Source organism: Gambusia affinis, linkage group LG07 (assembly GCF_019740435.1).
Source record: "Gambusia affinis linkage group LG07, SWU_Gaff_1.0, whole genome shotgun sequence".
In the NCBI taxonomy this organism is placed as follows: Eukaryota; Metazoa; Chordata; class Actinopteri; order Cyprinodontiformes; family Poeciliidae; genus Gambusia; species Gambusia affinis.
The window spans coordinates 6,562,118-6,577,522 of record NC_057874.1 but is presented as its reverse complement, the minus strand read 5'-3'; the positions used below and the strand labels follow the sequence as shown (position 1 = coordinate 6,577,522).

General features: G+C 41.4%; 1 protein-coding gene across 1 annotated transcript; it reads left to right on the top strand.

The window, feature by feature from the left end:
* The first annotated feature begins 810 nt into the window (after positions 1–810).
* Positions 811–14,958, top strand: LOC122834332 (bone morphogenetic protein 7-like). Its single transcript, XM_044122682.1, has 7 exons — positions 811–1,373; positions 7,843–8,032; positions 11,094–11,242; positions 11,906–12,112; positions 12,197–12,270; positions 12,354–12,464; positions 12,553–14,958. Exons 1-7 carry the CDS (start codon positions 974–976, stop codon positions 12,700–12,702), a joined length of 1,281 nt encoding a protein of 426 aa, XP_043978617.1. The 5' UTR covers positions 811–973; the 3' UTR covers positions 12,703–14,958.
* The last annotated feature ends 447 nt before the right edge of the window (positions 14,959–15,405 follow it).

Here is a 15,405-nt window from a genome sequence, read left to right as displayed (position 1 = left end):
TTCAACTGAATATCAAAGCTTCACACCCATTCATTTAAGATAAATGGCACTTTGTGTCTTCCATCCGCTCCTCCGTGCACTGTAAAAATAAGTTTTAGACGGTACTAAAAACTGGCTATCAAAAATAATTAGGTATTTTAATTTGTGAATGGAATGTTTAACAGTTCAATCACAAATTTGTGTTTGCAAAATAATAATAAAAATAAAGAAAAATATTTCTTAACACATTTTTTGTTGTTGTTGTTATTTTGTCGTACCTATCCAAGCAGCAGGTGAAGTGTCTTATCATCAGTGAAAAATAAATTCACTTAGCAAAAGTGCAGAACTGCCCCTAAGATTCGAACTGCATCATCGTCTCTGTTTGTAAGTTGGATTTATTTCGGAAATAGCCTACAACAAAATTTGTCCCCGAATCGTCAGGAAAATGACCTATATGTCACCCTTGTCAGAGAAGACTTTGAAACCTTCTTCTATTTTGGTTTATTTTAAACAAAGCAGGGGGGACGAATCCAATAAGACGTTAGGAGAAGACAATTTAGTTCAATTCACATTAGTTCACATTTGTAAACAACATTGGTTGAAATCTAACCCATTTATTTTGGTGTCTTTCGTCTGTTAAACGTGTATCTTTTTACTGGATTAAATTTCTAGAAAACTTTATGGAGAGTTTGTTGTTCAAATGTCGTGTGTTGGTCCTTTTCTGAACCGCTCGCGCCCCTCCTCTGACGCAGCGCCGTAATAAAAATCCTTTCCCCGTGGAACCGTCAGAGAAGCGCGCGTGGCTGAATCACGGCTGCTCGCTGCAGCGCGAACGGGGAATTATGAATGAATGAAAGTCACACGGCGTTGATAGTGGGAGGCGTGTTTTTAACTCTCTGCACATGTCCGAGGACCGTCTGGGGAAACAGATCGCATCTCCGGCGTCTCCTTTTGGATTAGAGCCGTGCGTAAAAGTTGGGAGTGTTTAAAAGAAATGGACAATAAAATGCTGGCGACCGCTCTGTTCCTGCTGTCGTGCTGGGGATCCTGCGCGTCGGCCACGCGCGTCTCCTTCTCCAACTTCTCCGTGGACAACGAGGTGCGCTCCAGCTTCATCCACCGGAGACTGCGGAGCCAGGAGCGCAGGGAGATCCAGCGGGAGATCCTCTCCATCCTGGGCCTGCCACACCGCCCGCGGCCGCACGCTCGCACCAAGCACAACGCCGCGCCGACGTTCATGCTGGATCTGTACAACACCGTGTCCACGGAGGCAGAGCCGCGCGCTTTCTCGCGGTACAGGGCGGTTCTGCAGGGTCAGGCGTCGGCGGCGGTGAGCCCGCAGGACGGCCGCTTTCTGGACGACGCGGACACGGTGATGAGCTTCGTCAATCTCGGTGAGCGCTCACACTGATTAATATTATCGTAACAATGAAGCTGCTGCGTGTGAGACATGGAAATGTTTAACCTGGAAAACATTACAGCAGGTTAATATTTAATACCATCGCCTTCCTGATGGGCTAAGTAATCCCGCCGCCCCCCAAAAAAGTGATGTTGCAAAAACAAAAAACAAACAAATGTTTTCCCCAAAATATGACTTAGGCAAAAAATAAATAAATAAAATAAAAAATAAAAAAATAAAATCACTTCTAGGCCATTATTTTAGGACGGTGACGCTATCTAACGTCATCCATAAAGAACAACAAAACGTTTCAGACGTAAAGAAAGAATATCCTCTATCAATTGTCAGTGTTTACGTGTAAAATTCCAATAAAACATAAAAAAAGCAGAACAAAATAATAATTTTAAAATCTAACCTTTGATGAAGCCAAATTAATGTCGGAATGTGTGGGGAAAAACAAAGAAAATCCAAATTTCAGTATCTCTTTCAGCCTCCTTTAACAGCAACATACTCACATAGTTTCACTTTCATTCCATCTCTGGCTTTATTAGATAAACTCTTTCTGGAGTTTTATTTTTATTTTTTTGAAATTTATGGTCAATAGCTTTTCTTTTCTTTTTTTTTTTTCCTTTAAAAATTCTTTTGTATACAGATTAGGTTCCCAGTGAGTTCCAGAGCCCAGGTCCAAATCATCCGCACTCCACCACCGTGCTGGACATGTGTGTTGGTCCTGGTGCAGGCTGTGCTCTGAGCAGCCAGGCTTCTCGTTTTTTGGGGTCTCAGCAGTTCAAAGAACATTGTTCCAGAGGTTTTGTGGTTCATTACAACGCAGCTGGGCAAACCCACAATGCTCGGCCCTCAAGTCGTTTTGGAGAGAAGACTTCTTTTATTGTGGCATTCCTGCTGAAACAGCCGATCGTCTTTCATGACTTTCTTTTTTTGGAGTTCTTTGTAATTGTACTGTCATTAAATTAAACTTTCTTAACATGCTACGTGATGTATGAAGAGAGTTGGACATTCTGGCGATGGCCTTTCCATGCCTGGGAAGATTGTTTCAAATGTCTTCCGCTCGTAAGTCATCTTTCTGTGTGAAGAGTAACTGTGATCATAAAACTCGCTCCATGTTGAATTTCTCCTCTAAGACTCCTCACGCTGTTGGTCTTTTGTTCTTGGTATCACACTTTTCATCTCGTGTGTTGATTCATGGGAGGATCGAAAGGAGAAACTTTGCACTTTTGCTGAGGTGATCACAATTGCTGATTTTCACTTGGCACCATCTGATTCCCTTGCTCTTAAAGGGGCAGCGTCATGAATTTTCTAGGCACGTAGTGCAATATTATAGCACAATCAAGTAACTATGTTACTTTCAGTTGCCATAGGACTGCTGAAGGTATCAAATATGACTCAAAAGACACCTGAATTTGTGTTTTAGTGCCTTGAAACTGGGGCTATGTATCTTTAAAAACTCCTGCTCTTTCTGAAGCTCCGCCTTCAGAAAGTGAACACAACATGGCTCCTCTATTAACCCTTAACGTTTTTACCAACATTTCACTGAGAAGTAGCTTGATTAAAGTGCTGACCATATGCACAGCTCCTGCTAATTGCTGCTGGCTAGTCTGGAGGAGCTGAGTGGGGGAGATACAAAAGATGGCTGCTCTGAAGATGAGCTTGGAAACTGCAGCTCAGAGGAGCTTCATCCTCGAAGGTGGTGCTACGTCCACTCAGGTGTTTGGTACATCTCAATGGTTGCCATGGCAGATTAAAGGATTTCTTCAACATGCATGAAAGAATGAAGGCAACACCGCAGGTGTGATTTTGATAAGGGGATAACATTGTTACATGTCGTAAGGCTCTAAATAATAATTTTTACTTAATACTGCCCCGTTAAGGGACTGTCAGATATTGAAGTGTGGAGGCTGTCTCGCGGTTTTGAGGCTAAATTCAAATGAATTTGGAACATGGTAGAAACCAGTTTTTATTGATTCCTGATACTGCAAACTGTGTAATTAAAGGACAGCGTACTTCCTTTGAAAACATACACCTGTAAATTGCTAGCTGTGTGTCAGTAGGTACCCGTGGGTCAGTTTCGTTGTGATAAATCGTTGCCATGCTGCACACGTTGTGGGCACGTGCATACATCGGATTTCTCTGCTCAATCTTACAACTTAACGTGTAACTGAGAGTTTTCTGCGGTTATCAGAGCTGCCGCTGTGCATTGTGCTCCGGCGGTTTGTGATCGGTCGGTGACAGATGAAAAGTTGGGGAAACCAAAGAGGCACTGAGTTAATAAAGGTAGGAAAGCAAGTTGTTTGTCTTAGAGCAGGAAAGCTCTGAGGTGTGTTTGTCTGTAGTACCTTGTGGGGACCATTTTCCTGACACATACCGCGTTGTGGGGACCCGCTGCTCCTTGTGGGGGCCGAAGCCTGGTCCCTACCAGAACTAAAACATGCAGGAGGCCGGCCCTTGAGGACCAACTTTGGGGACCCCTGGTTTAGGGTGAAGAAATGAATGGAAGTCAATGGAAAGTCCCCACAAAGATAGATGTGTGTGGTGGGGGAAGCAGCAGGCTGTATGGTGCTTGTGCTTGTTTTGTTACACCAGCAAACCTGCCTCTGGGCGTGGAGCGGGTGCAGAGAACGAAACCAGGTTTCATTCTCTGCTCATATCCGCAGCAAGATTCAAAATGTACACCCTAAATCGACTGTAGAACAATCGGACGTCTTGAGAACGTCCCATTCAGCGCAGCTATAATGGTGAACTTTTCACTTCAGCTAATGAGATGTGGAAATATGTTCCCAAACACCAAAGGCACATTCATGCGGTTTCACATTTGGAGAGTTCTGAGGCAGGAAAGGGAGGAAAAAGACAAAATGCAGACAATTGGTGGGTGGCATTTCTTCTTTTGAGCTCACTTCGCCCAGCTGTTTTTCTCCACCGCATTTGACTGAAGGCATTGTTTCCTGGTGGCTTTACAATCGTTTCAAGACGTCCTTCCAAATGTGACGCGCCGATGATTTGAGATGGGACATAAATGGCAAACAGGCACGCTGTAAATAAACACTTCGGTGCGTGGTCGCGCTGTTATGCGGTGCCAGCAAAAGCAGCAAGTCATGAGTAGGTGGGAGATCTAACAAACCAGCACCCTGGTTGGATTTCATAAGCGCTCTGAAGATTAAAGGCTGGTTGTGACAATTGATTTGGTCTACTTTCCTTAAAAAAAATAAATAAAATAAAATAAATTAATAAATAATAATAATAATAATTAATCTCCTTAACATGTCTTATATTGTTAGGGGGCAATTAATTGAATAACCTTTCAGAATCACTCCTTTAAAATCCCAATAATTGAAGGTCTGTTTAGTCATTTTAATGTATTATTTTTGGTTGAAAACTTCACCCAGTGTTCTCCACAGGAACCGTATGAATTTATGATATCTGGTGATGATCCAGCTGACCAGTTGCAGAAAAATCGAGAAATACTTTTTGAACCAAAGCAGGAAGAAACAAGCTTAGACGATAGTAAAATGGGTCATTTTGATATTTACTTTAATTGTGCCATAAAACTTTATGCTCCTACTTATTTATTACTCAATTTATGTGTGGTTTGCTTAATGGTTGTCGTTGTCTTTTGTATGAATATCAAACATCATCGTCAAAGTTTCCAGAAGGAGACCGACGCCACTTTCACCAGGATATTCGGAGTTCTACATCAATAAGAAATTTCACAATTCACTTCACTTATCAAATAATAACCTTTCACAACGCGTAATTATGACCTCAGACTTTGCAACGAAATTGATTTACTGTAAACAAGAAGAAAAAAAAAAAGTCCATATAGGTTCAGTATAGCCGTGTTGCTGTGTGGCCCCGCAGCGTCAGGAGCAATCTGTAGTGTCGAAATGTCTCCCAGAGGGAAGTTTGCATATCTGAGGTCTGATCTGTGCAGCTAATGGGCCCAAACGTAAACACACCAAGTCCTTACAAGCAATTATTGCTTTCATAAAATCACCCCCAGTTCCCCCTGCAGCATTTAATTGCGGTCAAACAAATGACTAGCAGGGTTCAGAATGCGGCACTCAGGGCTCCTGGCATGTGTGTGTTTTTATGTTAAGAGGGGTTTTTAGAGGAATGTGAGTCATCGTGCGGTGCCGTAAAAGAAACGTTCCGGATTTTTCTTCTTCTTCTTCTTTAGCGTCAGGGCCCATGAGAAGACGTAATGATGTCCTTCTCAGATACTCACAAGCCGTCCGCGTGATCTCCGGATGATGTCATCGATATGGATGGATGGATGGTGCTTCAAACTAAAGGAGCGAGAGAGATCTCTACTGTCCCTTCTCAAGGGTACACCTGGTTGCTAAAGAAACGTCTCACAGCTTTTTCTGCTTTTTTAACTATTGGGGAAGAAAAAAAAAACCCTTCAGGATGGGTGGAAACCTTTGTGGTGCCACCGGTTACCGCTGTTCCGCTTTCTTCTCTCCAATCAAAAGGAAATCACTGCGCGGCGACGCATTGCGAGATGATTACGGAGGTGTGGTGGGAGCCGACCCGGGCGGTGAGGGCGCACATGAAATTGGCGTGTGGCTTTCCGTACTTTTGTGTTGCGCGTTCGAGGAAGTGCACTTGCTGCTGCGGTTTTCCGGGCAGAGCCCGAACGAGGCCTTTTCTTGTGGTCAGCACATGTGTGCGATTTCAAACGGAGAGCCAAGGCGACCCGCGAACGTGTTTTTATCTTCACTCCATCCCCCATAGTGACATTTAAGGGGTGTGTGTGTATGTGGGGGGAGAGTTGAGTTAAATAATGTTTACATTAGTCATTCCACTCATGGAAGTAGGATTTTGCTTTTTTTTTCCTGACAGAGCTCTTCCAAGCTTGCGGGAAGCGGAACACCCAGCAGAGGGACGTTTAAATAAACAACAGTTTACCACTGACTGGTTTACCATAATAAACTGCTTTTTATTATGCCTTTTATTGCCATATGCTCCCCAACATCCCCACAATTGAATGTATCTCATTTGGGATTTTATGGGGTAGACCTGGGGTCACCACCTTTCACAATCCAAAGCGCTTTATTTGCCTCTTGGTCTGACGGTATACAACTGGGTCAGAGCTGCAAAAAATCTAAAACTCTTCTAAAACACTTTAAAAAAAAGAAAAAAAGGGTAACACCAACATGTGTACTACAGGAAATTAGTTTTTATTTTTTTAATTAAAAAAAAATATTAATACTATTAGATTTTTGTTTGGGTGATTTTAGAAAAAAATTTAACTTGTATAAAAACAAAAAAACAAATAATAATAATAATAATAATAATAATAATAATAATAATAATAATAATAATAATAATAATAATAATAATAATAATAATAATAATATCCTGAGGCACTCTATGGTGTATTTTGGAGACTGATGACACCAAAATGCACCACAGGAAATCACTTCTACCTGTAGCCTTCAAATTTTGATTTTTAGTCTTTAAATCTAAGTTTTCCATGGACTAATTTATAGATTCCTTCATAGATTAATGTGCTTGCTTGTCCTTGTCTTAGTTCTCTTTAGTTTTTATGTATATATATATATATATATTTAGTCATATTAAATTGCTTACAATATCACACTTATGTATATATAATGTAATAAAAATAATTTTTGTCACTTGTATATGTAAAGTACAATTGTATTTATTTATATATAACACATTGGATAAAGTATCTTGTCAATGAATAAGCAATTTCCCCTTGGGAAACAATAAAGTCTATTCTATTCTATTCTTTTTCAAAACACATTTTTCCCATGAAGAAGTCAATCTTTGCGAACAAAATTGAAAAAAAAAAGAAGTACAAAGTTTATAATCTAATGGAACATTTAAAACAAATTATTAATTAATTTATTATTATTAATACTATTTATTTATTTCTAAAAACATTCATGTAATTAAAACATCTTATTAGCAGATCTAAGCAGATCTCTACAGGCTGGGCAGCTTTATTAGAGGAGATTGATGAAACAACAGCATCATGCAGAGCGCGCAACACAGACAGGTCAGAGTCAAAGTTGTGGAGGTTATTTGTGCAGAACCCAATTTTGCCTTAAAGGGGAAAACATGAGAGGAAGAAAGCTTGAGGTGCAAAAAAAAAAAAACTACAAGAAATTCCAGTGTCAGTTTGCAGAGAAACATCAAATGAGGAAAGCAAGGCCCTCTGAACAGACGAGGCTTGGTGGCGGATCATCCTGAACACACCATTTAGAAGGTAAAGCATGGCGGTGGTACCATCATGCTGTGGGGAAGCGTCTGTTTGGCAGGGAATCAGTTTCAAACGTGATGGGAAGGCGGATGAATTTTAGGCAAATTCTCTGAAGAGAACCTGCAAGCGTGAGTCGCGGCATCGTCATTCGGACGAGGTTTTCAATCAGAAGCTTTTTGTCACGACTGTCTCCCTCTCTCTCCGTTTCTCCATCTGCCAGCTGACGGGGATCGTGACCTCCTGGTCTGGCCGCACACGCAAGCGTTTCGGTTCGACGTTTCCCGTATTCCAGAGGGCGAGGCCATCACTGCCGCAGAGTTCAGGATCTACAAGGACTTCATCCGGGAGCGTGACGGGAACGAAACCTTCAGAGTCAGTGTCTACCAGGTCCTCCAGGAGCCTCCAGACAGGTGACCATGTCCCGGTGTCACACTCTTCATTCCTGCTCAGCACATTTCATACACGCTCCCCCTCCACCCCTGACAGTACTAACCACAAGAGAGTTAAGCATCTTGTTTTCCATCACTCTTTCATTAATGATGGTGTCAAAACTTTCTGCAGTTTTGGAGACGAACAGACTGAATTTTAATCGGTTGGGTCTGACTTAAACGAGCTCCAGACTTGTTTATCGCAATAAAAAAAAAAAAGAAGGATGTTAACACGAGGATATGTTTAATTTCTCCCAGACTGGACGGACTCCAGCATTGTGCAGGGTGGAACAGTAAAGGTTTTTTTTTTTCACAGTGCTTCCATCGTGACGAGGTAGAAGTCCCTTAACTCGCTCACGCTTAGCAAAACGATTGGAAAACATTTTCCAGGCGACCTTTAAAGTGCTATAAACGTCGGATCGGTTTGTCCGATTATCCTCATATGGTCTAGATAAGCACCCGGGCCCCACACATGCCACTTCAGCTCGCGTGAATGTCAGAGCCCAAATGTTTCTGCAGACAGACGTTAGTGTTAATTGCAGAAAACACAGAGACTTTCTCCGCGGCAATTTTTGGCCTCACAGTATCCAAACAGGACTGTTCTCAGGAGACCTGCAATTTCGCCGCACTCCTCACACCACAAGTGATACCAAATATCCCTTGGACGTCACATGGAGTTGCTCCTTTGTTTTTCCCGCCTCGCTCGCTGTGTTTTGTTTGCCAGCTTCTGTTTTGGTTCTTCTTCGCCACTTTCGGTACTCAAAACACCATCTTTAATTACAGCTCGACGAGCAACTCCTAAAATGACACCTTTTCGGACTAATCAAAACCTCGGGCACTTAGAACACAACCGTTGCTGTAACGTTTGGATGAAAGAGGATCTCGAGCTTTTGCTTTGCTCCCCCCGCCCTCAGAGTCCCAGTAAATCTGCTGGTCTGTGGAACAAGTCTTGTAAAAAGTTGCAATTTGAGCAACCATTTCTTTCATGCTGGAACAAAAAAATCAGCAATTGTCTTGTGGAATTGTTCTCCGATGAAATAGACAACATATTTTTATCCTTTTTGTGTTTTTTGCGTTGACTAGGGTTTTTTTTTTCTCAAAAGAGGTGATTCAGTAATGATCTTATTTTTTTTAATTTATATTTTCTTTCGGTCTTTAAACGAAAACACATACAAAAGGCTAGTTAGACAATAGAAAGACTGAAACGTTATCCTCACAGGCAAAGGGTAAAAAAATTATTGAATAAAATGTTCAAACATGTAACTAATTCTATATAAAATGTTTCCGACGTCATTCTCACGCTATATTTATCTATGCCAGTGTATCAACACAAAGTAGTGCCTAATTATTAATCGTAAGACAAATTGTACCTGATTTTCACTTGTAAACATCTTAAAAGAAGGATTATTTTCCCTGAACGTCTTTAAAAAAAAAATCCAACGCAACCAACTGTCCTCAAAAGCCACTTCAGAGGTTTATTAGAAAACAATAACGACCTCACACCAACGTCCAGATTAAGGAACACAGCGGACAAGTCAGGGATTAAGTTGTGGACTAGTTTAAGTCATGGTTGGCGTGTAAAATAGAATCCCAAACTCTGAACATTTAACGTAGAAATGCTTTGACGACTCATCAGAAAATGGAAAGACTTTGGCACAACCACAAACATACCAAGTCATGACCTTCTACCTAAACTGACAGGTGGACCAATGGGAGCATTAATCATAGCCAAGAGGTCCAAGGTAACAGTGGGGGAGCTGCAGAGATCTGAGAACGGGATAACCTGACAACTGCTTGTGCTCAAGAAAACCGACTTTTACAGAAGAGTGGGGAAAAGTTGAAAGAAAGCCATGAAAAGTCTCATCTAACATTTGTACCAAACCACACAACAACAACAACGGGATTTAGATTGATTGAGACCGTTACAACCTGAAGGTTGATTCTTGTAGATGCTTTATTTAGCCTTTAGCTGCTCTGCAACAAGGAATGGACAACTGTTCAATAGGCAAAGTTTGTGGAGAAAATCTCCAGAGATTTGTAGCTGCAATTGTTGCAAAATGTTTTATAGTTGATGCAACTACGGTATCAACGGTCAAGAAAAACGTCATCTGCGTACAACACGCACATTTTGAACTAATTCTAAATTGTTCTAAAGTGACATTCAGACTTTCTGTCTAGAACGAACCAACAGCTTGAATGAGAGTAAAAACCTTCATTTCCATCAAAAAAGGGTGATCACTGTGGTGCCAGAAGCTCGGTACTTAGGTGTCTGATTTGGGTCAGTAAGTCTGACGATGGTGGTAAAGTAACACCATTGTCATTCACAGAAAACCCCAAACAGACCCGAAGGCAGCAGGACGGGTCACCTTGACGTCTGCAAGCAGCTCAATTGTCTTTGAAATTCATTACAAAGACGAGAGGTCTGAGAGCCGAACCCCTGTTTATGCCAAAACTAGTTTTGGAGAGTGATCTAGCTTCTTTTAAAAAAATTTTTAAATCATATATGCAGCACTTTATAGGTAAATATTTGAATAAAATCAACATTGTTCTTTTATTCTACGAACTACTGACAAGATGTCTCTGAAATTCCAACCAAAAATTGAGTATTTATTTGAAGAAAATGAAAAATGGTCAGAATACTAAAAAAGATGCAGCACTTTCAGACCTCAAATATGCAAAGAAAACAAGTTAATATTCATTTACTAACAACAATATTAATGTTTTAACACAGGAAGAGTTCAGAAATCAACATTTGGTGGAATAACCAGCAGGTTTTCAACGGGGTTCAGGGCAGTGGGCTCTTCATTTTTTCCAGAGCTTTATATTATAATCTAAACACCAAATATTTTTTTATACATTTTAAAGGACAAGCTTACTTTCATAAAATAAAGGAGGTATCTAAAAATCACCGTCTTGCATGTTTTCTCAACCCAAGAAAGGTTTAAATCTTCAATTATCTTGGTGTATAAAATAAAATCATTTGTGTCATCTTTTAATTAACGCCATTGATTGAATAGCGCGTCACATTTTTTTGCTCTTCCAGCGAAGTGGCACTGCTGCTGCTGGATCAGCGAGACGTTTGGGCTTCAGATGACGGATGGCTTGTGTTTGATCTGACCGCCACCAGCACCCTGTGGCAGCTCAGCCCTGAGCAGAACCTGGGACTGCACCTGGTGCTCGAGGACGACAACGGTCAGTACCGACTGTTACCCTGCACTGACGTCGCAAAGTTTGTATTTACAGAAGATACATTTTTCACATTTACTGTAGAAGAATAATTCCCAGTTTTGTTGGAAATTAGATGTGTATTTTTGCCACATTTAGCCAGCTCTTTATACTTTAAAATACAATTAGGTACCGTTACTATGAAGATGATACACAGCTCTACAATGTCATCAGGTGACTTTGAACCCATCCATGCACTGAAGAGATGCTTAGAACAAGTCAGTGTGTGGATGTGCCATGCCTTTCTGACGCGGAAAAAAAATATCATCTTTGGACCTAAAGGGGAAAGATCAAGAGTCAAGAGTGTTACAGCTGGAAACTAGCGATCAGCCCTGAAATCTGGGTGTAGTGATGAACCCTGACCTGAACTTTCATCGACACATAAAGACAACTACAAAGTCGGCCTTCTATAACCTGAAGAACATTTATAGAATCAAAGGTCTAATATCCTGTTTAGTGGCACTGAAAAAAAAAATCAGACAGCTGATCAACATATTTGGTGCGTATTTGCTTGATGAGTTTGATGATGGCTTTTGACAAATTGGCTACAATGTTTTTATGACGTAAAGCACTTTGCTGACATGTGCTGCACAAATAAACTGGACTTGACTTAAATCTTTCCCTGCAAAGGCCAGAAGAGGAATCCCCGAAGAGCTGGGCTGCTGACTGGGAGTGGGCCTAAAGACAAGCAGCCTTTTCTCGTTGTCTTTTTTAAAGTCAACGAGGTGCGGTTCCGTGGCGCTCGCTCGGCCCCAGGCCAAAAGGGACGGCAGTCAAACCGCTCCAAACAACAGAAGGCGGTCCAAGAAGCACTGAAGGCAGCAGAGGGCGGATCTGGTACTTAAGAAGTTAAATATTGCCAGCTTGGAGTGAAGTCTCCCTGATGTCTTTGTGCTAAAACTTTGGTGTTGCATGTTTCAGATGCCATCGGATTATCAAAAGAGGGCTGTAAGAAACACGAGCTCTATGTCAGTTTCAGAGACTTAGGATGGCAGGTACAAAGCAAAGGATATCATTTTACACGCAGTTTTATTGTAGACAGCGTCAGTTACTGTGGTTGTGGTTTTCCTCTGATCAGGACTGGATAATAGCGCCGGAGGGCTACGCTGCGTATTACTGTGAGGGCGAGTGTGCTTTCCCTCTCAACTCTGACATGAATGCCACCAATCACGCCATCGTGCAAACTCTGGTAAGTCCCAAACAGTCCCTAATCGCTGGCATTTTCACAACAGCCTCCGCGCGCTCTGCAGATTAACTCGTACTTCCTCTAACCGCAGGTGCACTTCATCAACCCGGAGACAGTCCCCCAGCCCTGCTGCGCCCCAACGCAGCTCAATGGCATCTCGGTGCTGTACTTTGACGACAGCTCCAACGTCATCCTCAAGAAGTACCGCAACATGGTGGTCAGAGCCTGCGGCTGTCATTAACGGGTTTGTTTAATGCCGTTTGCCCGACTTCTACAAGTGAAAAAGAATGTCATGAGGCATAAAGAGGAGTGGCTGGACACAAGAGAAGATGGACTCTCTGGTCTGCAAACGCTTTTCCCAAAGTGGTGGATCGCTGACAAGGAGCAGCTACAGCAGACTTTCTCTAAAAGGAGAAAATTTCAGACTTTTGAAGACTTTTCAAGCACAAACCAAACTTAGAGGAAGTTAACAGTTTGCAGAGATTGGATCTGAAGCATCACATACTGGATTTGCAGCGGAGCGTCTGGTCTTCTGAATGAATCTGGGTTTCCTGGGTCAGGTGTGCGATGTTTGACAGCTGCACACACTGCCCAGCCAAAAAATTTTGTCACAGCAGATCGCCTTCAGCTTTACGGCACTCGTCGTCTGAAAGCGTCCGCAGTCTGTCCAGATTTGCCGAACATTTTCACCCCCATCTTTTAGAGATGATGGGAGAGTCACACTGCTCTGCACATCCAAAATATTTTCTATTGAGTTAAGGTTTGACCGCATGCAACTACTCTTGCACAATTTGAATCCAATGAATCCTTGGATAATTGTTGTTTTTTTTTGTTAGTTTTTTTAAGGGGACACGGTTGTTTAATTTTAATCCCTTGATTTTCCTTCGCGTTGTGCGTGTGGAAATGTTTTTACTTTTACAACTGAACACAGCCTTGAGTTGTTTTATTTTTTAACAATTTAATTTTCATGAATAGCTTAAAGTGGTGTATTTCTGCAGTTAGTACTGGGAACACTGGGAGAAGACAGAGGAGCCAGTTTATCACAGATTATCTGTCACAATGTGATAATTTAAACAAATATGAAAAAAACATCTTTTTCTATATGTACGTGTATATAAAAGCGACATAGTTTAGCTTTAAGTAATCTTTTTCTAAGCAAGAAAACAGTCGTGATAATTTTTTCCAAAAATATGTTTTTACATAAAAATAATGGTTCTTCTTAATATTGATCCCAATTTTAAAAACGCATTGGACAGTTGCTGACTCCATCTCAGTAGGTCCAGCGGTCATTTGCCTTCGCTTGATGCAGGCCAATAATTTGAGCTTCCTGAAGCCCATCGCCACATTTTCCATGATGCGTCTTCTTATATGGTTGCTCCAAGAAATGAGATGCTACTCATCGCACATAACTCGTCACCTGCTGAAACTTACAATCCACGCTGTAATTATCCGGTGGGAGGCTCTTACCTATTTGCTTTGTTAAGTCCAGTTGATGACATGTTTGCCACCTGGCAGTGTGGATGGACAAGGTTGCAGTGATTCATCTTTATAGAGTGTCCATTACCTGTAAACAACAGTTGCCCTGAAGTGTCAAACAAAAGCTGCAGATGTTTAACTTTACCTAATTAAAAAGGTGAAATGGAAACAGCAGATGCAGGCGGGGTTTTTATCTATAAGAACATTCACACATGGTCCTTTTGGGTTAGAAATGGCACAAAACCAAAAGCTAAGTTTAAACAGATTTAGTTATGTAACGGGAACCAGCTAAATACCCTATCGGCTCAGAGAGTTGGTCTCACTTCATGTGTGTTTGTTTGCAGAACAACATGGGAAATCTCCTGTTGCGCCTGGGTTCTGTGAAGTATTTATTGATCAAAAAAAGCTGCAGGTAGTTCTACTTCCTCAATCAGGAGCTCAAGAAATGAAGAGGGAGACAAAGCAAAGGTGGATTGAAAACCTCTCTGTGAGTTAGCTTTTCACCAAATCAGCTCTTTGGTGAGTAATGGAAATCATTGCAAATCTTAACAAAAAGTCAAATATGAGAGAATGGTAAGAAATTGTAAAATTGGAGTCCATCTAGCTGGATGGATGGTTTGGCTTGAATTTTTCCTTTTACGTTTCACCAAATGGAGTTACGATTTCAAAAAAGAATATGTTATTGCTGTTGAATCATTCTGTCCAGGTTTGAGCTATTCAAACTTGGACTGATCTCAATCTTAGGCAAAATAATAATAAAAAAAAACAATGCTGAAAAAAATATGCTCCTTTGTGTGTGCAGAGAAAGACTTACGGATTAATAATAAAAGCATGGAACAGTTCAACAAATAGTAACTCTTAGATTCTGAATTAGAGATGAGATGCTGACCTGGCCATTTAAAAACCAAAAACAGCGTAAAATCCCTTTAGAGGTCTTGACTTAGGCCTCAACTTCAACATTGCTGTTTAACCCCTTGCGCAGGGGTTATTTTCTAATAGCGCTTACACTTTGCATAGTTGCACGCAACAAAAATTTACTGGTCGCAGCTGAAAATGTGATTTAATAATATTTATATTCTTCTGGTGCGTTCCCATCAAACGCGTTTTGAGCGCCAGCCGCAGTCTATGTGGAGGCGCGTCGAGGGCGCGCTTTAGGTATCTAGCGCGGCACGATTTGAACCGTTTGCTGCGTAAAGAGTGTCCAATGTGTCCGACAAATGGGCCGGCAACGGAAAACAATGCCTTGAGCGATTTTGACACGTCTGACACGGAGAACGCTACGTGTAGAGCAAAATGTCTGCATTCAAAGTGCACAGGAGTCAAACTTGAAGCGCCGGATGTGTTTGGTGTGAAGTTGTAGTTTTTGTCCTGATCAAAAACTACACCTGCTCGTCACTCTTTATATTTTCGAAGTGAATCCAGCCCTATTCATGCATCTGAGTAAAAACTGATCACTTGATATTTCGTC

Coding starts and splice junctions, on each gene's coding strand:
- LOC122834332 (XM_044122682.1), top strand. CDS start 974: ATGGACAATAAAATGCTGGCGACCGCTCTGTTCCTGCTGTCGTGCTGG. Junction 1,374..7,842: donor GATGAGCTTCGTCAATCTCG/GTGAGCGCTCAC, acceptor TCCATCTGCCAG/CTGACGGGGATCGTGACCTC. Junction 11,243..11,905: donor GGTGCTCGAGGACGACAACG/GTCAGTACCGAC, acceptor TTCCCTGCAAAG/GCCAGAAGAGGAATCCCCGA.